This window comes from Rousettus aegyptiacus, unplaced genomic scaffold, assembly GCF_014176215.1.
Source record: "Rousettus aegyptiacus isolate mRouAeg1 unplaced genomic scaffold, mRouAeg1.p scaffold_m13_p_7, whole genome shotgun sequence".
Classification (NCBI taxonomy): domain Eukaryota; kingdom Metazoa; phylum Chordata; class Mammalia; order Chiroptera; family Pteropodidae; genus Rousettus; species Rousettus aegyptiacus.
The window spans coordinates 104,751,800-104,778,244 of NW_023416310.1; the positions used below are offsets into that span (position 1 = coordinate 104,751,800).

At 34.7% G+C, this 26,445-nt stretch overlaps 1 protein-coding gene across 1 annotated transcript in view; it reads right to left on the bottom strand.

The window, feature by feature from the left end:
- ADAMTS19 (ADAM metallopeptidase with thrombospondin type 1 motif 19) overlaps positions 1-26,445 on the bottom strand; it is a 212,866-nt gene that overhangs the window by 35,877 nt on the left and 150,544 nt on the right. The window contains exons 15-18 of the mRNA XM_016158274.2: positions 26,085-26,205; positions 19,870-19,950; positions 8,103-8,260; positions 3,971-4,124 (exon numbers count right to left, since the gene is read on the bottom strand). Of these exons, the coding sequence (XP_016013760.2) occupies positions 3,971-4,124; positions 8,103-8,260; positions 19,870-19,950; positions 26,085-26,205 (514 nt within the window). The remainder of the gene's footprint in view (positions 1-3,970; positions 4,125-8,102; positions 8,261-19,869; positions 19,951-26,084; positions 26,206-26,445) is intronic.

Below are 26,445 nucleotides of genomic sequence, written 5' to 3' on the forward strand. Positions count from 1 at the left end.
TTGGACCACAATAACAGAAGAAAGAAAAAAAATGAGGATAACAAAATTCACTGGGCAAACGTTTTCCTGCCTAGAGTTTTAAATGTTAACAGATTTTAAAGATCGCCTGTCAATGCTCTAACAGAAACCATGAACCTTTTCATCGTTCCTTTCCCCATAGCCCTCCACTGGATGGGGGCTGGCCATTCTTATATGAGTTGTATGGCAGAGAAGAATCTAACCATATTGATTTTCATTTCAAATATGCTTGTTACTGTTGGTGGTTTTGTTTTTTCTTTGGTTAGAGGATTGAACCAGCATCCCTTAGGTGAAATCGTCCCGAGCCTCAGTAAAGAGTGGGTAGGACCAAGGAACAAGACCTTAGGTATACACAGGACAGAGGGTCGAGGTCCCCAGTCATGTGGCAATCACGGGCCCTGGGAAAAATATGGCCAATGAAAATTTTACCATGGTGAGCATGACTGATAAAAATTCTTGAACTGCGAGAATGATTTGAAATGCCTTAGTTGTAATTATTCTATATTCTGGGGAGCAAAACATGCTCTGCATCATCTCCTTTCCCTGCCCCAATGTTGCATTTGCTCTGGCGGCCTCGGCCAGCCAGGTGCTCTGGGGGTCAGATGAGAACCCAGAGTTCTGAGTGCTCACTTCAACCTCTATGCCTTTTTTTCTCTCCCTTGAGGAGACTCTTCCTTGTTCTCCCTACAGCCTCCAGTGGCCATTTTCATGCTACTTCCGCATACCCCGGGGTCTAGAGGCAGCATGTCCCTCACTGCCACTAAGAGTCCATTCTCCCTTTCTTCTTCCTACACCTTCAGCTTTGGGTCTGACCCATTTTCCTTCTTGCTCTAGTCAAACATCAACCTCAGGGGCACTCCCTCTCTATAATCTAAGATTTCAGCCACTGCACTATTGTTATATTTGCTAACACCACTTCCAGCACGATTTTGGTAATTACAGTATCTATCTCAGGGATTGTAACACCAAAGCCTCTCTGTTCCCGGCCCTCTCCTCTTCCCAGTGATATTGCCTTTCTCTTTACTTAAGCCACTACCTCCCCTGGTCTTGTTATTAATGATAGCTAGAGCCCCTTTGCTTGATTTTCTGTCACCATCCGTCTCCCTTTGGTAGCCAAGTCTAAAAGTCTTTAACTCCATCAGGCCCTATAAGTCATAATGCTACCGCCTTCGACTGTCTTTCAAGCCTTTCATACCTTTACTTTTCTCCTTATGCAACTAAATTCCAAGTCCAACCATTTTCAACTCCTTACAAACCACCTCAGGTAAATCACATCCTCCTTTTATTTTATTGTATTCACCTGGCAATTCCCAGACTTACTGCACAAGTGCATCTGCATAGTGTACACAGCTGGAGGATAACATACATTATAATGATTGGAGTCAAACTAAATTCATGACCATTAACTTCAAGTGCTGCCACACAATTAAAATCCACATAACCACTCTAACAGGTGTGAGGTGCTCTTTTATTGTGGTTTTGATTTGCATTTCCCTAATAGCTAGTGAAGTTGAACATCTTTTCATAAGTCTATTGACTATTTGTATATCTTCTTGGGGGAAGTGTCTGCTGTGTTACCTTGAGTTCTTTCTCCAACTCATCACTTGCTATTTTCTCTTGAAACCACTCCACTTAGTCTTTTGAGCCAAATACTTCATTTAAATTAATTCTGGCAAGGTCATCACTGACCTCTTCATTTCAAATATAATGAATATATTTTAAAATATAATAAATAGAATACATTTAGATAGAATAGTCAGTTCTCAGTTCAAATTATTTTTGACTTATTAGCCGCTTTGATCCAGTTGTTTATTCCTTTCTTGTAATGCTTTCTCACTCGCCTTACAGGAAAGCATTCTCATCTGCCTGTTTTTTCTCCTATGTTGTCGGCCACTCATTTTAACCTGCTTTGCTGGTTCCTTCTCACCTCTCTGAATTTGAAATTATACAATGTCTCAACGCTCAATCCTCTAACAGCTTCTCTCAAAAAAACTTAGGTGAATCCATAACATTTAAAATATCATCTATATGTTGTATATATTTAGCCTAATCATCTGTCCTGACATCAGATTTATATATACAAGTGCTTACTTGACATCATACTTAGGTATCCAATAGACATCTCAAATCTATGTTGAAAATCATACTCTTTCCTATGCCACAGGCTTTCCTAAGGAAGTCAATGGTTAACTTCATCCTGACAATTGAAATTAAAATCGAAACAAACACAAGTCATCCATGACATCATTCTTCCTCTCATATTCCACATCTAGTCTACCAATATAGTTTATTAGTTCTACTTTCAAAATATATACAGAACCTGGAAACTTCCTCCTACCTCCACTGCTACCACCATGGTCAAACCACTATCATCTCTTTCTTGGATTACTGCAGTCACCCCCTGACTGGTCTCTCTGCTTCCATCCTTTCCTTCATTCCATCCATTCTCAATGCAGAAACATAAATAACTGTTAAAAACATAAGCCAGAATAAGTTGCTCCTCTACCAAAACCCTCCAATGGCATCTCACATCACTCCAAGGAAAGGAAGGACATACTAGCATTCTTGCTAGTTATTGATCATGCCAGTTCCATTCCTGCCTCAGGGCCTTTGCCTGGAACGCTTTGCCCCCAGACACCCTCATAAGTGGTGATCTATTCACTTTATATTTTTTATTCATTGTGATTTCATTGAGGCCTTTTCTGACTACCATCTTCTGCATTTACTCCCTCCCATCTTCACATCCTTTATTTATTCCCCTCCTGTGTTTAATTTTCATCCAGAGTACTTATCAAAATTTATACCATAATATATTACTTATTTCTGTGCATATTTTGTTTCCTTTTCCCCCAAACACTCTTTCACATGCCAGTCTCTTTGTGCACCTTCACCTGCTCCTTCTGCAGCAAATTTAGGCTACTGTAACAATAGTTTCTTTGCCTAGAAAACAAAATTGATATTCTGCTTCTTTGCACAAATCAGTTTATATTAAATAGATAATATATGTACATACTATACTTTTGTATAGTAGAATAAAATGTTTCCTTTTAGCCTTAGAAGGCATTTGTTACTAGAGAACAGATTTTAAGTGAAATCTGTGAAAAATTTAAGTGAAATGAGAACTGAAAATACCATGCTGCTGATACACAGAGAGAAATGGAAGTTGGGAATCTCGAGACTTGGGACCTAGCTATGGCCTTACCGCTAATTGGTTCTGTGAGTAACTGACAACCCATTTTAGCTGTGGTACTTAGCTATGTCCTCAGTAGGATTGTGTGATTTCCTAGTTTCACATTTTATGTTGAAGTAATTTTGTTCTTTTGCCTCCTCAACTTCTAACATGAAAACAAAAATTAAAAAACTCTGGGTAAAATTTCAGGATGCTTTTATATTTATTGAAAATAGTGACATACTCTAAAAGAAATCAAAATAAAGGAATTAGGGGAATGAAATCATTTTCTTCATGTGCTTTATACATATTGAACTCAAGTATGCAGACAACACAGAAGCAAACTCAATACTACTCTTTCCTAGAATCTTGACTTTCATATCAGGGCTATAATTCTTGTGGGAAGATGTACTTTGGAATTTAGAACTTTTAAGATTTTATAAAAATAAGAAAGTAAAGTATAAAAAGTAAATATAAAAGTACATATATGACATAACCAGTATGGTAGCTAAGGCAGCCCCTATCTGCAAACACATGAATATTTATGCAAAGTAATATTAAGTGAAATCTGTAACAATAGCCTTTCTTCAACTCACATCAGATTTTGCCACAAAAGAGTTCAGGCGTTTAGCTGCTAAATGTGTCACAGAAAACTTTCAGTTTCCAATTATTTCAAGATTTTGGAATTTCAGGTATGAGATTGCGGATCTGTCTTAATTTTATCAGTGGTCAATCAGAAGGCAACTACTCTTTTTGAAAGATAACTGCTGAAAAATCCTTTACCTCCTCCACAGGTGGCATCGCAATCTTCCCAGCCTGCGTGTGTCCACATGAACAGGGGTTCGGGCACTTTTGCACTCTGATTCTCTGGAGGAGGGTCTGATGGAATAGTGTACTCATAGTGAAGTCCGTAGTTCTGATCTTGAAACAGCAGCACCTACAATATAACACATTAAAATGATCAAGGCAGATGGGTCAAAGTACAGCATGTTCAATGTGAAGCATAAAACTAAGGATATCGGTAGCCTAAATGCTTATCATATGCTGTACATGTTTCTTGAATATATCATAGAAATGTGACATTCTTGCTTAAATGTTGACACTGTCATAGTTCTGAAAAGACTGACGTTTTCATACCTCTGAGCTGATGACATCATGAAGAAAAGACCACTTGAATGTGGTCAGAGATACTAGATCATTTTCTTTTAAGTCGATGGACTAAACAGCTTCCCAAAGCATGATACACATATGAGATGACTTAAGTAGTGGGACAGGAATATGTGTCCTATCTAACACTAAAATACAACTTACAATCTAATATCAATGCAGCCTTTCCATTCATATAAAACAGAAAGATGGCTACTAAGTCCCTGGATCAAAAGAGGAAGAGGATATAAGACTTTGGCACTTATTTTACTCCGTAAGGGCAGAGAACTTCTAAGCCAACTGGAGGACAGGAATTTCATTCCATGTATTCATACAGTTAACTTTTAATTTTGGCAAGATTACTCATTTTCCATTTGTAGTAAAGATCACTTCCTTCAAAAAAGGAATTATGTTAAAATGAATTTTTAAATAAATATTAACTTAATAATAGTACAGTTATGTACACATATGTAAACAGTGCAATAAACCATAAAGGATATACGAGAATGACTGAATTTGGGACAACACAAGACATAAGCAGGGGTCTGTTTTGTTCTCCCTTGGTATCCTGTACTAAGCTCAAAATCGGTCATGATGGGAAATCATACATATTTTAAATGAAAAAATAAATACATATACCTGAAATATACTCTTTTTAAGTAAAAGAATGAGTAAGGATATATGTTTCTTTATAAACACATTTGCACAAAACATGTCAAACAATTCCAAGGGATATAGCACTCCTAGGAATCTGAGGATTTATGAAAGCAATCTCTGTAATACAAGGTGATGCACAAAAACATATATATTTAAACTTTAAATTATGTTAAGTTAGGGAACTTTGTTCAGTACTTAAACTGTGTCGAGTTACTTGCAATGATAGGTAATTCAGAGTTAACGTTTCATGAGAAAATTTAAAGGAGCCCAAGGTTAACATTCTTTACTTCTTTTTTTCAAATGCTATTCAATATATCAACAGAAATACTAAAATACATTTTAATATGTGGACTAGGGAAATAGTGCGATGGCATTAGAAGTCAACATGTCAATAATAAAAATAGTTTTTAAATTCACATATACATAACATACTGTGTACTAATTCTAAGTACATCACAGTGCTTATTTTTGCTTGAAATATCTCATTTGATGTTCCCAGTAATAAGTGATTCTCAGCTAAATTGGGGTGGGGGGAGAAGAGAGAGAGAGAGAGAGAGAGAGAGAGAGAGTGAGAGAGAGAGAGAGAGAGAGAGAGAGAGAGAGAGAGAGAGAGAAACTGACTTACCTTGTTTATGGACACAACCAGACTAACACATAGTTTTGAAATTGATGAAATGAACATATAAATAGTAGCATTTTGCCAACTTATTTAATTAAATGAAGAAGTGTCTATTTTTCTAAAAAACTGCATTTTCATTGATAGAGCTTTAGATTATCCTTGAATAAATAATGCGTTTAAAATAGAGACATTGGCTACAAAATCATTAGCTCTTTTTGAAACCATTTGAAATTGGCAGTGTGTTTTTGCAAGAAGGAAAGTGTGACCGTGTTACAGCTGAGGGCACAGACTGACGCATGGCAGCAGAAGGTATTGCCTTTCAAAGTGCAGTACTGGATTTCAGTCTGTAATAGTCATTAAAGAAAAATATCTGAGAAGTGCCGTTTCCCTTGGATTACTGAATAAATCCAGGTCACATAGATGCCTTCTTTAAGACATAGTTCACTGACTTTAATTATGCTTCATGCTTCCAGGAAAAACCTTGGTAATTACCAGTCAAATTAAGGATTCTGCAGCAAGGAAATTCCCCTCGCCCAAAACTGAGGTCTCACATAAACTTTTAAGATTTTGAATTAGAGGCTCAGTAAAAGAGCTTCGGTCCTGTTCCATAAAAAACATGTAGGTTACACTCATATAAAACAGGCAACCTGATGGTATTTCCTGCAATCCAATCATTAAAAATGTTTGTTATTGGGAACGATGTTATTCTAAGTGACCACAGGTGAGCACTTTGTAAGGTATATAAATATCTAATCACTCTGTTGTACACCTGAAACTAATATAATATTGTACATCAACTGTAAATGAAAAATAAATTTAAAACAATAAGTTGGGAATAGCTAGATATCGGTCATATGTTGTTTGTTTAGTCATTTTTTCCCCTCTCTCCAGACAGCATGGGGCACAAAGTTTCCACTTTGAATGAAATAATAGGATCCAAATGAATTTGGGGAGATGAACAAATATTCATGCAAAGCATACATACATTTATGATCCCAGGCTATGTGGTGCCAAAAGTTTAGATCTAAGCTTTATATTAGGAGAGACAGCACAGACCATTAACACCTGATTTGTTCACAGCTAAATTACTTATTGGGAGATAACACCGTGCAAATTATCTAACCCTTCTCATACTTAGTTGTCATTTTTTACAATCAGAAAAATGGAGTAATAATAATACACATGACACAGCGTTATTATCAGTATTAAATGCTATAATGAGCTTAAAGCACTTTTGGATAGTATCTGACTCTTAGTGCTCAATGAATAGTGGTCATCATCATCACAACATTGTCATCATCATCATCAAGATTTGGAAGAGAAGGTCCCATTTACTCTCCTTGCTCTCTTTTTATCTCTGTTGGTAAAACCTATCAGTTGCAGTTCTAGAAAACATCGTTCTTTAAAACGTGGTCCGTGGACCAGTAGTGGTGGCATCACCTGGGAGCTGGTTAGAAATGTGGACCTCAGGACCAAACGAATCAGAGTGTGCCTTTCAAAGAGAAACCCAGTGTTTCACAGGCACATCAAAGTAGAAAAGCAAGTGGGCCAATGCATGATTTCAACCTCTGGCTCTTGGACTAGCAACACAGATGTCTCCAATTGAAGATAAATTCAACTTAAATTGTGTGCAGGTACTAAATAATGTGGCATACCACACTCCAAATAAAGAGTCAGTTGATCGTGTTTTAGAGTTGTTTTTATGTGTGGACTTAAAGAGGTGTTGAAGTGTCTGAATTTTAGACTTTGTCACTGCAATGGAAAACGCGCCAGCTGTGCAGTCAGTTCTCTGGCTTCTGTGCCGTTAGCGCTGACTGCAATGATCAAGGTCAAAACGGGCATTTGAACCTGCCACCAGTTTGGGCACAGAGTCCCACTGTCCTGCTTCTTCCATTCCATACTCTGTCCTGCCTCATACCTAGTCTTTTATTACATGCTAAAAAAAAAAAAAACTTATCCCAAATATTCCAATTTTCATAGTTTTTTTTTTCAGGAATTAATTAATCTAATAAGAAAGCAGAATAGGATAATTGGAAGTACTGTTAGATATATTTACCAAATCTTTTCCCCAGAAATAGCAACCATTTTATCAGACATTTTATACAGATTCAGACCATGTCCACCTCATGGGTGTATAAAATGCTATGATTTACCATATTATAGTACTCTCTTCACAGACATCAGCTCTGGTTAGTAAAATATGATTTTAGGAAAAAGAGGAGCTCCTCACTGCCTGTAATTCGCCTCTACTTTGAGTCTGAGTCCAGTTCCTCTTGTAATAATTTCCATTGTTTGTGTATTTTGTTTTCTTTTTTTAAATCCCATTTTTATATATTATGATTTAAAACACATTTTTAAAAACCCTAAAGAACCATCTCTTAAATCATTTGAATATCTACTTGACAATTCAAATTTGGGAAAAAGATTAGAGAAGGCAGGGTGGGAATGGCCTTTGCCATGGGGAGCTGATTACTCAATGTCCCTGACTCATACCAGGAGGTGCAAAGGTGACGTGGTAGGACCTTTGGCAGAGAGCTTCTCCCAGAGGCCTCGTCTTACGTAATGAACAGTAGTCCCTGCTAAGTTGAATGCTCCAGAATGTTCAATCTTCCAGTCACTATTGATAGACTGTTTTCCAGTGTCGCGGAGAGCTATAAAGAAGTTTAAAAATATTATGAGAATTAACAAGTAAGAAGCATTAATCCATATCCACATCACATGACTTCATTAAAAGGATTTCGTTTGTTTCTCAACTAATGGGTCAACTCCCTGACCTAAAACATGAGGCGTGTTCTCGATGGGAAAGTCTGAAATCATAGCAAATTCCATAAACTCTCTGCTCCTGAAGTTGTCCACAACTACGTGGCCATATTTATCTTGGACTCCTGCACACTTCTTTGGACACTTGATGTCTATAATCCTTATTTTTGTCCTTAATCATACGTTCTTTAACATATTCTTTTTTAAGGCTCAGTGTGTGTTTTTGTGTTGTCTATGCAATGACCCTGCAAACAACGTGAGCACTGGCATGACATTTTTGACATGATCTAGATCTCCTATGCCATCCAGAAAAGTGCATCATTAAAGACAAGTCATTAAATTGTATGTCAACTAACAGATCAAAATGACAGTTTTATTCACTACAAAAAAATACTAAAATAATATGTTAGTCTTAAACACTAAACTCGGGACCTTTTCACACCTTTAGCTGTGTACAAAAAATGGAAGATAAATGCCAATTTTCACCCATCAACAGCATCATTTGTATACAATTTTCCAAAACAACATTGTTTACCTAAACTTTTTTCTCTATTTCTGTTTTGAATTGATCTCTGTTACTATTTAAATAAGATTCATGACATGAAAGTGAGATGTTATGATCATCATTTTAAATTAGAGATCCTTTTTATTTTTTTTGCAAGTTGTTTAATTTTTTTAATTTAAGTTTTTAGACTCTCCCATTTAACTGAATTATCTTCCGAAAAGTCGCTTATGTGTTCATTAAAGGCTTTTATATGTTATAATGCTATAAAAATGTTTTGATAACTTAAGCCAATAAATCTTGCTAAATATTATTTAAGCTAATCTCTATTTATTGAATTCTTGAAGGTTTCCAAGTTTTTCATATTGTATATAATGCTCAGATAAATATACTGTATGCTAATTATGTATATAACTCAATATTTCCCTTGGATAAGTTTCCAGATTTAGGATTACAGGGCCAAAGAACTTGAACACTTATAGATTTTGAAAAATAATTTCAAATTAGCTTTCAATTTATACTTGCATGATAGCAGCTAAAGTGTCTAATTCTGAACACCTTCTTGGAAGCACCTTTCTTTTGTATAATATTTAATCGAGACTAAATAATGATGTGTCAAGTATCAGCTATAAAGCAAGCAATCCTCAAAGTCCTAGGAAATTCTAAAATGAACAACATAAATATATTCTCTGGCTTCACAGAATTCATAATCTAGATAGTGAATGAGAAATGAAATAAGTAATATAAATTCCTAATTCTAATTATGCTGAAGCTCATGTGGGAGAAGTCAGGAAAGGCTTGCCTGAAGGATGTCATTTACTGGAGATGCTGGACAGGGGAAAACGAAAAGCAGCGAAAGTTCATTCAAGGCTAAGAAAACTACAGAAAGCTCAATGTAGCTTGGGGAGCATCCAGAGACAAATGTGCGTGATGCCAAACGCACTGAAGTGAACCACAGAGATGAACCTGGAGAAGTAAGGAATGGGAAGACCTGGTGGGCCTTGTTAATATTTTGAGGTGTTTTTTTTTTTTCCTAAGAAAAAAATATGTAAAGCTCTAAAAGATTTTGAAAAATATTGTGAAGAAAATGGACTGAGGTAGGGCAAATTTGGATAGGGAAGTCAGGATATAACATTAACCTAGTAGCCCAACTGAAAGTAATGGTGGCTTGGATTAAGGCGGTGGAGAAAAATAGCAAGAACAATTTAGGAGTGAAATTAATAACATACGATGATGACTTGGTTGTCATGAAAGGAAGTGTCAGGTATGATACTAGGTTTCTAAGATGAGAAAACAGGTGGGTTATGATGGCAAATAATGAAATGGGAAAGACTAGCAAGAGAAATGGGTGAGAAGAAATATCAGGCATTAAATTTTGAACAATCCAGATTTTTTAAATAAAAATTTGTTTTATTGCTATGAAATTTATTATTCATTTACTTATCTATAATTTGCATGTTTATTTAAATTAATCAAGTAAATTATTCATTATCTGTTCATGTTTTTCTGGTCCACTGGAATTTTTCTGGTGCTTATAATCGCATTATTACAAGCAATTACCAATAAAACTATTGAAATTTTATCTCATTAATCTTAATTTCTATCAATAATATCTTTAGCATGTACTGTATATAAAGTATTTAGATAAATATCAAGCATATATATTTTCAGATTTATGAAAAATATGTAAATATTAATTTTTACCTTGAATTTTAAACTTGAAAAGGGATACATTGACAGAAAACTCTCAATACTGCAAATATCATAATACCATTTACAAATGGATATGCTTCAAACAATGTTAAATTGATTTTTTAAATAATGATTTTGCCTAAAAGGTAAACTATTTCCTTGTATATCTCTTAAAGTCTATTAAATATTTTGAGAAATCTTTTCGGCCTAGATTTGTACCATAGCCAGTATAATTCCATTCTCCCTACTCCTTGCTCCCATATTTCAACATATACTCAGGGCACAATTATAAAGAAATATTTTTTGAAAAATCTCTAATAAAAAATACCTGAAAAAAACTTCTTAAAAAATTCCATATACCTAAATTATTTTTAAACTCCAGTCTTATAAATATTCTTTTTACTAGAGATTAAGTTTTTAAATGTTTGAGATTGCTGGTCTGTTTTGATTTGTTTATGCCATCTTATTTTGTGCTTTCTTTTTTCCTGCTTGCTGTATATTTCTGCTATTCTTCTCCTATCTTGTTTTCTATCGAGTTTTTAAAATTTCATTTAAAAAATTATATTTGGTTTTCTAAATATGTGTTTAGTTGATTCTACTTATTCTTGTAAAATTGTAAATTCCTCTTTTGTATATTTAAACATATTGACCTAATATTTTTATATTTTCTGTATATGAATCATATATGATACTGCTATATCTATGTCTGATTCTGCTCTCCCTTATTTTCACAGCTTTTGTTTGTAGCATCTATTTCCTTTGATGTTGTCTGAACTTTTTTTTGCTATAAAATTTTATTCGTTGAACTTTATAGAATTCCTTTGAGGCTTGTTTTGAAGGTGCATTACTTCAAAAAATTTTTGGATTTGCATATGTCAGCCAAGGCTTCTGACTTCACAGTTAGAATAAATTGGTGCCACAAATTCGTATGAACATTTGCTTTTGTTTGCAAATTTTCAGGGAAGTTGATTTTCTACCTCTTCCGAGTTCCAGTGTTAACACAGACACATTCCCTTTCTTTCTTCTTTTAGGTGCACGTATATTTTTCTTTCTTTTTCACAGTGAGCTTGTAGCCCTTTGGGTCCTGCTTTTAGAGGCAGGGGCCTCCTATTAGAGTCTCTACTTTTCAAAGGTCTTAGGCTTTATTTTCTATCTACAGCATCCCTTGGCTCTCAAAGTTTAAACTGGTTATCAGTGTTGCAGGAAGTAACACTCAATGGAGTAATTTGGACACTCAGAGAACTTTGTTAGAGGAAGGAGAATTTAATGCTGGCAGAGAGCGTGTGGCTTTCAACAGGCCCAAAGCACGAGCTCGCCTTGGTTAGATCTCTCACAGCTTATTTATCTTTGCCATGTCCATGCAAGGGGCGTGTGATTCCTTTGTCTGAGGTTCTACATGCACTTTGTGACTCAGGATGAAGAGGAGGAGCTTTGAGCTGGGGGCTGCAAGGGAGGAGGAATTTCCAGACCACTGATCTTATCTATTTACAGGTCATTTTACCTTGTAGAACTCGCTACCTTGGCATTATGAACACTGTTATAGGATTCTTGGAGAGACGGGACACTGAGGCTATAAGCAGAAAGTAGCACTTATTGATACCAGCACCTGCTCAGTGGATTCCTACCCTAATGCTGAGCCCTGATTGTAACATAGCAAGCAGTTTTATATAGTCTTATCATTCCTACACAGCTACAGAGATAAGGAAGGACATTAGTTGGTTGGCAAGCCATGAATCAAGATGTAAGTTGCAGAGTCCTGGAGGAGGGAGAAGGCAGTTAGGAATGGACTTTAACTGGCTGAGTTGGTCATTTCTACAAGCCCTTTCCTTTGCATTTTTTAGATGCCTCCTTTACTCTCTTACCAGAATTAAGCATAAGTGGGACTTCAGGCAGCCGAATACTCTGGCATCCTATTCTCGCTTTTCTTTATAGCATGTGAGTCAAATTTTAAAAATGTTCTTTTTTCCTCCTTTTGCGTTTTTCTCAACACTTTTAATTGTTTTTAGCGAGAAGTTTTTCCATAGTGGTTGTATGCAAAACGGCAAGCAAGGTTAAGATAACCCATGTGATCTTTTTTAGGTTTTTAAAAATCATAAGCTATAGTGATGTTATAAAGATATAACGTATGGTCTCTCTGACCTACTTTACTCTCCATTTGAGGCTTTTTGATAAATTACTAAATTATTAACCAAATAATAAAGTCACAATCTTCAGAAAAGCAGATAATAATTGCATATGGGAATATAATTCAAAGAGAATAATGAAAAAGAATAATTGTATTGGGTGGAAATTAAATGTCTCCCATGAGATAATATATAGTTTTATGTAGACAAGTTAATTTGTTACAGAATGATTAGTTTGCCAGGGTATGATCTATTTTCCTTTCTTTTTTGCTAATGCTTTTATAGATGAAGATTTCAATGACTTCCTTCTAATGCCCAAAAGAGCCTTTAGGAAGTGTGATTTATGATATGTATATTCTGTCATTCTTAAGGCAAACAATATATAGCACAGGCTTGAAATCTAGGGTTTCAATACTGTGTTACTTCTTTTTTTTTTTTTTTTCCCAATTTTACCCCTCATCCATGTGCTCTAGCCAGCATTATTTGCCCAGCTGTTTAAGCCAGAAACCTAGAAGTCATCTCTAAATCTTCATCTTCTATCAATATTCACATACATTCTTCAACAAGTTTCAACAGTTCAACTGCTTCAAAGTCTCTAGAAACTACTGGGGTTTTCCTGTTCTCTTGATTGGATTATGCAGCTGGTCTCTTCATTTTCATGCTTGCTTACTTGCTTAAGCAAGTAAGGAAATTTAGTGGGTTCTTGCATAAACATGGTAACATACTAGTATTTTCAACCTTTATTTAACCTCAGACTAGTATTCAGGATGTTTAGGGGCACTGGTTCTATTTCCTTATACAAGGAAAAGAACCTGGCAGCTCAGGTCTAAGCCTAATACTAAACACAAGGAAAACTCACATTAATAAGGCCACACACTTAACACAGATATGTGATTCCATATTTAACTTGAATGGTCTTTTAATAACACAAAGCTATTGGAGATTTATGTTTACAGATCTGCATCAGGGAAAGAAAATGGGATCTGGCAGACTTGAAGGTAGTGATGAGAGAAGAAAACTGTCGTTTCATGATTTGTATTCCTCTGAATTAATTCTGTACACCAATTGACACTAGTTGAGAGAAGGAGAAAAGAGGGAATTCGGAGGAAATTCAAAGACAATGTGTTCATATATGACATGTACTTTAAAATCACAAATGTTGCATGCAAGGCAATGATTAAAAAGAAAAAGTGAAAGGGAGACAATAGGAACCATACACTGTGGACACATTGTTTGGATTTAAATCCAGGGTCACAACTTTTTAAATGTGTGACCTTGGAAAAGAAACTTAACCCCCCTGTTCTTCTACTACCTGATTTTAAAAATTAGCAGCACATATTTCAGAGTTGTTGTGAGGATTTACTTAACGGATATATTTAATGTACTGGCTCAGACTAATCACTATACAAATGTGAAACATCTTTTCTTAATTAAATTTCACTCAGAAAGTCTTTACTATTTCCTGTGTGTCAGACTCTGTTTTATTTACTGCAGATATAGCTCTGAGCAAAAGGATCCCCGCCTTTAAGAATTAACAATGGCGATAGAGACTGTAAAAGCATACATGTAACCAAATAAGAAAATTCAGACAGTGATAAGTGCTATAAAGGAAACAAAGCAGGACAATGTAATAGAGAGTAGCTTGGTTAGGGGGTCACAGTGGATATAGAAAGAAAGTGACGGATTTGAATAATTGACAGGATTTGCTGATATATTAAAGTGACAAAGAGAATTATCAAGGGAAACTCCTAGCTTTAATATAATCTACTGAGTAGAAATTAGTGACCGTGATAAATAATGCCTCCTCCAAGATATCCATGTCCTACAAGGTAGATATTGTACAAAGTATCTTCTCTGAGCACAATGAGGTGAAGTTAAAAGTCAATAACAGAAGGAAAACTGGAAAATGCACAAATTTATGGAAATGAAACAGCACAAACAATGAATGGCTCAAAGAAGAAATCATAAGGGAAATTAGAAAATATTTCAAGACAAATGGAAAAAAAATATGACATTCCAAAACTGATGGGACACAGTGAAAGCAGCCCTATAGGGGAAATTTATAGTTACGAAAGCTTACATTAAAAAAGAAGATGAACAATCTAACTTTACAACTTAAGAAACTACAAAAAGAATAAACTAAACTGAAAGCTACCAGAAGGAAGAAAATAATAAAGATTAGAGCAGAGATAAGTGAAATAAAGAATGGAAAAATAATTGATAAAAATGAACAAAACCAGAAGTTGGTTCTTTGAAAAGATCAACTAAATCGACAAACCTTTAGCTAGCTTGACTACGGAAGAAAAAAGAGAGACAACTGAAAAAACAGAAATGAAAGTGGGAACATTTTGATCGATGTTACGGTAACAAAGAATAATAAAGTACTATGAACAACTGAATGCTAGCAAACTGGATAACCTAAGTGAAATAAACAAATTCCTGTAGACACAAAACCTACCGAGACTGAAGCACAAGGAAACAGAAATCCTAAATATACCTATAACTAGTAAGCACACTGAATCAATAATAAAAATTATCCCAAGAAAAGTCCTGGACTTTATGGCTTCATCGGCAAATTTTACCAAACATTTAAAAAAGAACTAACACCAATCTTTAGATTTTCTAAAGAACTAAAGTGGAGGGAAGACTTCCTCACTCATTCAATGAGGCCAGCACTTTTCTGATACCAAAGCTAGACAAAAATGCTACAAAGAAACAGAACAAACAAACGAAATAAAACTATAGACCAATTTCCATTATGAATATTATTGTAAAATTCCTCAGTAAAATCCTAGCAAACCAAATTCAGAAGCACAAAAGGCATCCAAATCAAAAAGGAAGAAGTAAAATTATTTCTCTTCACAGATGATATAATCTTATATATAGAAAACTCTAAAAATTTTACAAAAAATAAACTGTTAGAATAAATGGATTCAACAAAGAAGCAAGATAAAAAGTCAACACACAAAAAGTAGTTGCATTTCTATGTACTAACAATAAAGATCAGAAAATAAAATTAAGAAAATAATTCTATTTACAATAAATAGCATCAAAAAGAATAAAGTCCTTGGGAATTAACCAAGAAGATGAAAGGCTTATACAGTGAAAACTAAAAATATTGTGGAAAGAAATTAAAGAAGATATAAATGGAACCACATTCCAGGTTCATGGATTGGAAGACTCAATATTATTAAGTTGTCGACATTATCTAAAATAACCTACAAACTCAATGCAACTCCTATCAAAATCTCAGCGGCTTTTTTTTTTTTTTTTTTTTGCAGAAATAAAAAATCCTATCCTAAAGTTTGTATGAAATCTCAAGTGGCCCTAAGTAGCCAAAACAATCTTGAAAAAGAAGAACAAAGCTGGAGACTCACACTTCCTGATTTCAGAACTTACTAGAAAGCTACAGTAATCAAAACAGTGTACTACTGGCATAAAAACAGACATGCAGACCAATGGAATAGAATACAGATCCCAGAAATAAACCTTCTATTTAGCCAAATTATTTTTGAAAAGAGTGCCAAAATCATTCAGTGGAGAAAGGACAGTTTTTCAATCAGTGGTGCTAAGAAAACTGAGTAACTACATGCAGAAAAATGAAGTTGAATCCTTAACTAACACCATACACAAAAATTAACTCACAGTGGATCAAAGATCTAAATGTAAGACCTAAGAACTCTTAGAAGAAAACGTAAGGCAAAAGCTTCACAACACTAAATTTGGCAGTGATTTCTTGGATTTGGCACCAAAAGCACAGGTAATAAAAGAAAAACAGACAAACTGAATTTCATGAAAATTAAAAATAATTGCATATACATAAACTTTTGTGCAGCAAAAGACACTTTTAACAGAATAAAAACCCACGAATTGAGAAAATACTTATATATCATATATCTGGTAGGGGATTAATATCTAGACTATATAGAGAACTCCTAAAATTTATCAACAAAGAAAAACAAACAACCTAACTCAAAAATGGGCAAAGGACTAGAATGGACGTTTCTCCAAAGAAGATATACAAATGACCAACAAGCACACAAAAATATGCTTCAGCACCAGTAATCCTTAGGGAAATGCAAATCAAAAACCACATTGAGATATTACCTCAAACCCATTAGGATGGTTACTATTAAAATAAACAGAAAACGACAAGTGTTGGTGAGGATATAGAGAAACTGGAACCATTGCACACTGTTGGTGGGAATAAAAAATGTTATGTGGCAGTTTCTCAAAAAAATTAAAAATAGAATTACCATATGATTCAGCAATTCTACTTCTAAGTATATGCTCGAAAGAATGAAAAGCAAGGTCTTGAAGAAATATTTGTATACCATTTTCACAGAAGCATTATTCATAACAATTAAAACATAGAATCAACCCAAGCGTCCATGGATGAAGGAATGGATGAAGAAATGTAATGTATACAAACAATGGAGTATTACTCAGCCTTAAAAAGGAAGAAAATTCTGACACTGCTACAGTGCAGTTAAATCTCAAGGACATTATTCTAAGTGATATAAGTCAATCACAAAACAATAGTTACTGTATAGTTTCACATCCATGAAGTATGCAAAGTAGTCGAATCCGTGAAGATAGAAAGCATAATAGTGATTATTGGTTAATGGATATAAAGTTTCAGTTTTGCAAAATGAAAAGACTTCTGGAGATGATAGTGGTAGTAGTTACACAACAAGGTGAATATATTCAATGTTAATGAACTGGACACTTAACATAGTTAAGATGGTAAATTTTATGTGTATTTTACCACAATTAAAAAAACAAGTATTATTAAGGGAAAAAGGAAAAAAAGATATTCATGTCCAAATCCTTGGAACCTGAAATGCTACCTTACATGGTATACAAACAAAGAAACAAACAAACAAATAACTCTGCAGGCATGATTAAATTAAGGATCTTGAGATGGGGAGATTATCCTGGATTATCCTGGTGGGCCTGAAGTGCAATCAAAATGTTCCCTTATGAAAGGTAGGGAGAAGGAGGTTTGAACACAGAAAAAGAGGAGAAGACAGTGGCACCAGGGAGACAGATACTGGAATGATGTGGCCACAAGCAAAAGAATGCTGGTAGCCATCAGAATGGATATTCCCGTAGAGTCCTCAGAGAAAGCATGGCTTTGCAGACATCTTGATTTTGGGTCCATAAAAATTGATTATAGCCTCCAGAACTGTGAGAGAATACATTTCTGCTGTTTTAAAACCACCAAGTTTGTTGTAATTGTTACAGACTTAGACCACTAATACGGTGACATTTACTATAATGGGCAATGCTAAAGGAGGATGAGGTTTCTGTATGTGGCAGAAATATAATTTTGGACTTAGACTTATTATTTCTGAGGTACATATGAGACATTTGATAATCTGCATCAGATAAATGGGGACAGCGATGAAGCTCCAAGGGATTCCCTAGGGAAATAGCGTAGCAGGGAAGTGAGCAGGGCTGGGCTTGAGTCAACAGCGTGGTAACATTTGGAAACCATGTAGAGGTTGAGAAGCCTACACAAAAGACCCGTAAGGGGTGTCCAGTGAGGCATGGGACCTCGGGTCTGAGAAGCCAAAAGAGAAAGTATTTAACGAGCTGAGGAAAGGGCAACAGTTTTGGACACTATGTATAGTGCAAATAACACGTGATCGTTGAGTTGTCAGTATGGAGGGCATTTGCTGACCTTGACAAAGGCAGTTACAGTAGAGGGAAGACAAAAACAAGAATGGATTGGTTGAAGAGTCTGAGAAATAAGGAATTAGGGAGAGTATAGAGACTTCCATTTATAAAACTGACTTGTTTACTTAGCCATATTTTTTAGGTTACTAAAAATCATAGTACAATGTAGACTTTTGAAGAATTTGAGAAAACTCAATTTGAGACATCTATATTCTTTTCCAGCTTGGGGGAAAAAAAATATTCCCCAGCAGAACAGCCAAATGTCTGCTAGTGAATGAGTGCATTAAAATTGTTTAGAGTTAGCATAGTGTCTCCAAAAACTGGGTATTGGAGCTTTAATATGAATTTGGACATCTGGGATGATTTACTTGCACTCACAATGCATTTGAAAACCATATTAGGTAAAAACAGATAAAATTTAAATATTAGTAATAACAAACTAATGAGTGTGCCACATGACAAAGGGTTTATTTTCCTGTCCCCTTTTCTCAAATGTTCCTGCTCCTAGAAAGCAAATCCTAATGAGAAAAATAATTCGATTCAAATGGAGACTATTCCCAATACTGCAGAGTAAAAACAATCCTGTAATATTGGATTTTTTTTACCATCTACAAAGTGTTTCCCAACTGGGACACTATTTCTTATTTGAGAAAGAATGAGAACATTATTTTTGTTACTAAGAAAAAAAGCATGAAGCTTTTCTTTAAAGATATAAATATAAAGTTTAAATCCTGGGGAAATATTAAGTCTTATGCCAGACCTGATCACATTAGATCTCTCTATTTGTGACTTTAAAAGATCATTTTATATGACTTAATTAGTTTGAAATTTTAATATACAAAACAATGTGTACTTCGACAACTTAGTATTTTGTTCCATATATTTAAAAGTCATTAATTGGCCTAATTAAAATAGCTGATACAATTCTTTCCACTATAATAATTAAAAATAAAAAATACCTTCATCATAGGTGAGTGAACCTGAAGTGAGGTAAGAGAGAGTGTTGTTTCCCATTAACAGATTAAGTTCCTTTTAGAATGTAGAAAAAAATCTAAGAACTTTACGAGATTTCCTAATTCTAAAGCAATTATTATATATAACACACACGTATATGCATTTACATATGCAATGAATTTCAATGTGTGTATATGTACGTGTGTATATATGACAGAAATATATTTATGAAATGTTTATATAAATGTATATATATGAAATAAAACATACCCAAATCCTCCAATGACTGTTTTCTTTTTTTAATATGGACTAACATGTGGAAGCAATTTACACCCCCCTAAAACACATAGACAGCCAAATTGCTTTTGGTCCTGGGAAGTCCCTGGGAGAGAAGGAAAGAAATTTCTACTTGATATGACAAGAGGTGCTTCCTGGGAAATTCAAACACGTAACTAGAAACAGACTGACATCCTCATCATCACAGAACTCTCAGGGCCTGGAGTGGGGCTCGTGTGTGAATAGGCTCTGGGTCTGTAACACAGGTTACCTAAGTAGCTATGTGCCGGCTTTTCCTCCACAACTTTGATTCTTCTTGCTCCAGTAGGTATCACCAGCACTTCCACATAACCTGTAAGAGTCAATAAAACATGAAATAAATCTCGAGTTCTTATACGATCTCTTTTCTTAATTGACTTGCCCTTCTTTTTTGGATTTTGAGTTTTGGTAGGATATTTCAATACTTATGGAAAGAAAAAATTTCATGTACAAAAGCTATCATAATTTCAGGGGGAGAAGTTGTTTGGAAAGATGTTAAGTCCATAGCACTATCAAGGGCAAACAGTCAATTTTATTTCATGTAAAAAATTCAGTGATATCTTATGAGTTGTGAGTCTAGAGAAAATACAATGGGACAGCCCAGTTAGAAATATGTGGGTCTTGGAACAGAGCAATGACCTCAGATTTTGCTCACGGAACTCCTTTAATTTAAGAAGTGTGTGGAAGAAGAAGATGCAACTGGAGAGAAAACAGTCAGAAGGGACTAGGTCCCTGGAGTAGCTGAGCTGGAACAAGAGAAACTAAGCCCTTCCTGAGGAGACTGAAGCTGGGGCTGAGACAAGTTAGTATAAGGCCATGCAAAACAATCTCGTGTCACTTAGGAAGGTGTCAGATAGGTAGAACACAATTAGCTGTTTCTCAGGAAAGGTTTTTCAGCAGAAGTTTAGGAATGCTCACTATAAGATAAGATAAAGTGGGATAGAAGTAGTGCTCATTATAAGATAAAGTGGGATAGAAGAGAAAATGTACAGAAAAAGTCAAAATCAAGAGACAAGTAAGTATAAGGCCATGCAAAACAATCTTGTGTCATCTAGGAAGGTGTCAGATGGGTAGAACACAATTAGCTTTTTCTCAGGAAAGGTTTAGTGTAGTCAGTATAGAGTAGACACCTACTTTTGGCTGAATAGTTATGCTTTCAAAATATATTGAAAAAACATTTAATATTCTAGTATATCTATATAGCTCCATATATATGATAAAAGTCTAATTTCAAAATTACTTTTAAAAAGGCACAATAGCTAATCCCAGAGTTGTTGACTGCTGATTAATTATTCGAATTCCTGAAACTGTTTCAATTATTTGGTCTATATCAAAAGGTAGCATACACCCCACCTGGTGGCAGTGGCTGGAATTAGAGGCATGTGTTTTTGAATCATAATTTCCATTAGTGAACACTGCTTATTCAATTTAACCATTTTTAGTAATAGTAAACCATACCAGCACTATCCTTTTGTTACTTGAATAAACAGGCAGCAACGAAAATAGAAACAAATGCTTGCTGCCTATTTATACTCAGAAGTAAGGTAAGAAGGCCTCTGCACCCAATGAGCTTATAATTGAATTGGAAAAACAAGGCATACATATCTTATAAAAATATGAGTCAAATAAAACTTCACAAATTAAGTTTAAAAGATAATTCACAAAATGATATGGTTACCTCCTTACTAAAGAACATAAACCATGTTGTTTAAATTCTCCCTTGCTCTGCTCACATCACCACTCAAAAGGTTTACTGCTATTTTTAACTTACAGAAATGGGATTTATTTTTCCTTTTTCTCTTTCAAATGGCAATATACATTACTCATGTTTAAGAAACACTGACATCAACCAGAATCACTATGATTCAGAGAAGAGAACATTTCTAAAGCCAAGGAAAGCTTCACAAAGGAGTAAACAGACAGACTCTTTGAATAATGAATAGGATAAAGATATAGAAAAAGGATGAGTTCACTAGGTATAAGTAGAAGTGAGGAAGTAAGTGGTATCCTTAGTAGCACATGAATAAAATAATTCTGATAGAATAAGAAGGTGTAAGAAGATGGCCCTACTAATGAGAGTTTAAATGTATGCCCACGACAATGAATTTATCAATTTGCAGCTACTGAACACTCTAAAGCAAGGAACTTGGTAATCAGATACTAGTTCAAGAGGCTTTATCTAACAGCAGGTTGCAGAATGACCAGCAATGTAGTTGTAAATAACGATGTTGGGAGTCTAGTGTAAAATTCCACGCTGGTAGAAGGCACCACAAAGGGGGGAGGGGGGAAGCATTCTGAACTTGAGAACCAATAGAAAGTGGGAGCATAAACATTGAACACAACATTTTATTATTACTTATGTGAGAATGGGACCATTATTTATAGGACTATGGAAGTCAAGTTGTAGGGATAATCTGATAAATTCAGCTTTGGGATTTGCGTTTAACAAAATGATGTAACACACTAGTAAAAATATCCAGTAAGAACTCTGGAACATCAAAAACTCCAGAGCAAGGTCAGGCTATTGTCCCTCTGGGAGGCATCTTTGCAGAGGCAGTCACTGAAACCATAAAAGTAAGTGGAGAAAACAGAGAGAGAGAGAAATCAAGGACTCCACCTTGGTGACAGTCATTAACAGAGATTAAAAATAAATCAGAAAAGAATACAGAGAAGGAACAATCCTGAGTAGGGGGGAGATCTGCCTATTATGGTGCACCGGGGTCCTATGGATTGGAACATCTCAAGAGGAGTTATTGGAAAACTGTGTCATAAGCTGTAGAGACATGAAAGAGAAAGGTGACTAAGGAGATGGTGACTGGATGTCACAATCAAGAGGTGACTGTTAATATCTGAACAAATAAATTTATCAAAGTGTTTGGGGATATTAAATTTCAGTATGTTAAAAAAGAAAAGTGGACAAAGGACAGTAGAGATAGTAGCTGTAAATTCCTGTTTGAGCTCAGCTGGAAACTCAGGTACATTGTACATCAGGGTAGTAGTTACACCTAAGTTTATAGTTATATCTAGAACAATTTTCTATCATTCAATTGGAATTGCTTGGAGGATAGGTGAGTTAAATCGAATTTAACTAAAGAAGAAAAAGAGGAAGAAAGGTATTAAGCAAAGACATTTGAAGAAAGATAGCCAATAACTGGAGGCTTTGATATTTTCCAGTAAATAAGCCATCTTACAATTGATAATGCATGTTTTTTAAAGAAGTGAATATTAGAGAAGCTACTGTCAAGCTTCAAAGTTGGAAAAAGGGTGTGAGGTCAATGTTATAAATTTTACTCTCATGTTGTGACAGTTTGCTTTGTATATAGGAACATCTTATCCTATTTTATAACCGATTCCTATTATTAATCAGCCATCTTAAAACACCAATAACAATCATATTCATGATAGTTACAAAGAAAACCACCACATTTGAAACAAATGCTATGTGCTAGTCACAATTATAGGTAATTTACATAAAATTATTACATTAATCAAAATGATAGCATCCAAGGTAGATATTGCATTTCTCACTTAATAGGTAAGAAAATTAAAGTAGAAAAAAATACATTTTTCATGACTGCATTGTAAGTAACTAGCTGACCCAAGCTTTGAACTCTTACAGCTATGACCTGCCGATATTATTTTATAAAATGAATACATGACACTACTCTCTCCTACAGCTGTGGTAAACATACAAACAAGAATGTGTTTGTGTTCCTTACACAGAATCAGTATTATTGTCTTTTATACTAAAATGACACATTTTATGTCCATTTTCTTTTTAGTGTATGTTGAGAACTATACAGTTCCACAACTGGCTAGGTACACAATTTACCTTTAAAAATTCCTTTAAAATTATCCCCTGGCTAGGCAAATTACAATGAAAAACATGATAAAAGTACTAAAATAAAATCCTCCTAAGTTTATTTTCTAGCTCCAACAAAAATGATTTAGCAAACTCTAAATAGAGCACTGGGACCAAAAACACCCACATGTGTCTGTACATGTGTTAATCATACAATATACACAGTGCGCAGGGCCAACTGGACCAAATAAGGCTGCAATTTCTTCAAGAAATTCTAGGAAGTCCATAAACTATAAGGATAAAATTATCTCAAGAGAAATGAATACAACATTCCTAAAGCCACAAGTAGAGAAGCCCATGATATAATTAAGGACTCATGCAGATTTTTTTTTTAAAGTTCTTAACAACATAATGTTTCATTGTTAATTAAATTAACAAATATTAATGGATCACACACTATGCCGGTCACTGAGGATATGATACTAAACAGAAATAGCCATGATGTTTTTCCTCACTGATCTTAAAGTCCAGTGGGGAGGTAAAGACCAACGAGTGTTCAATTAGAAATGTGATTAGAGCTGCACCGTACGGATACCAACATGGTACACATCACTAAACTAGTTGCTAGTGATAGGAGGTGGAGGTTGTTCAGGGAACACTTTGCTGAGTAAGTGACATAAATTGAGATCTAAGCGATATCTAAGAATTAACTAGGCAAAACTAAGAGAAGGCTAACAGAACAGTATTCACGGTTAGTTGGAGCATCTATAAGAAGTCAGTGGCTAAAGCTTAGAGAAGGAAAGGAACTTCAGTGTGAGATGATGTCGGAGAGACAGATAGGGACAACATCATGTAGGACTTTTTTTTATGGTTCAAGTTAAGAATTCTGTGTGAAACTAGCACAGAATTTAAGGAAGAAAATAATATTATTAGTCTCTGATACTCTTAATATCTTAGGCATTGCAGACATATTCCAAATATCACATGCCATTTGTATAACCTATCCATGGCAAACAAACAAATGAACAAAAGTAGAAATTAAGGTGCAATAAAAACAAAGGAGGTTTGAGTAGGAATCTGAAGAAAATGTATCCACATTACTACAGTCAGAATGACAAGCATCACTGATTTGTTAACTGTTATTTCTGTTTTCTATCCTTGGAAAAATCAAGTGTTATTATAATTAAATAAAAATATCAATGCTGAATGTGCACCAATATTATTCAATGAACTGTTACGACATATATTAAATAACTAGGCAAGAATATGCTTCAAAAATTCTAGTATCTTTAAATCTTTAGTCTTTCAGTCTTTATTTGAACTTACGCACTACGAATACCTCTCCCATAACGACAATCAGGCTGAAAAGCTCATTATAATTGCACTTCTTAGTTGAAAGTCTGGGAACCTGTTACAGTGACATATAAATTTTCTAAATGAGTTCTGGCAGATTTTGACTTGTAGGACTTGTCGCCTTTTACACAGCTTTGGTGACTGAGATTTTGGTCTGTAATTTACCCTGGGCCTTTGTTACTTTTGGGCCTCAAAATCTTCAAGCTTACTTATCTTTTATTCTGCTGGGCCCTAGCCACAGTTACATTCAACTTTAGAGGGCTAGGTCTAATTTTCTTTTCTGAAGAACTCTTATCTAGAATGAACTGTTTTCTTGATTATTCAAACATAAATGGTTTGTTCTTCATACTCAGACTGTAACAGATATTTTAGTCTCAGGTTTTTTTGTTTTTGTTTTTGAACAAGAAAGGAATTTAAAATAGGAAAAAGTTGATATATGTAATATAACTATACTACAGATGGTGAAAATATCATCACAAACACTAAGACAGTTCAATAGATAAATGTTCAGTCAAGAAACTAACATAAATGCCAAAATGTTTGCTTCCTCCCAGTAAGCTTGAGGCCCTGAATATAAAGCAATTTCTATATATAAAGTATATTTGTGGGTCATTGTATTTCAGGATAGACAGTATTATTTTTTGCTGTAGATCACTTTAAACCTCATACTATGTAGATCACTCATAGTCATTTTATCCTCATATCCCCTGAGTAGTAGTATACATAGATGAGGAAACGAAATAACAGATGAGTTGCCATTATTAGTATACCTGGAACATCATCCCACATCTTCTGATTTCCCCTGTTATTGTTTTCACCATGCTACACTGCTACAGACTTTCTGTTTCCAAAAATTTGTTCCCTACAAATTTAGTAAAACATTAAGAAAAAAATAAAGAAAACGAAAAACTGAAAACCTGAAGACTGATATTCTCAGTAGTCGTTTCAGGCTGTTACTAATCACTGTTCTCTGATAGACATCACACTTTACATTGGAGAATAGAGTCTATAGAAACCTGATAACATATGCCAATGAAAATTAGATTATTCCCTTGCTGCTCCAATTAATTAAATGCACAAGAGATGATTTCATATTTTCATTATTGGGAAATGGGCTTGTTATAATTTCTGGCTCATATCACATGTATTGTATACATCATGAAAAATCATTCAATACCCATTACAAAAATCTTCAATAGAATCAAGACCGTGATTTCTAAATCAAGTTCTATGTAATCTCTCTCCCCAAAGATGTTTGGATTATTAATTTTGAAAAAAATTAAAATAATTACCTGCTCCTCTGGTATGATTAAAATCTCCTTTAATTATTTTGCATGATTTTCCATTGCCATTGCATACACCACAATGATCTTCCCTTGCAAGAGACCCTAATAAACCATCGCAGCCAACTTTCTGTAACAAGAGAATGATAGTACGTCATAAAGTGAGATATTTTATTTTTATTTTTTAACCACTAATTTAGGACAAACCTAGTCTTTACAAACTAGAAATATTTAATTAAAAAACTACTAAAATGGCATATTCTCTGGTGCAAACTAATACAGCAAGCTCATGCCAAATAATATCATCTGTAAAGTGACCACATAGCAGGACAGTGATGAGAGTACTTTTCTTATATTAAAATAAAGTGAT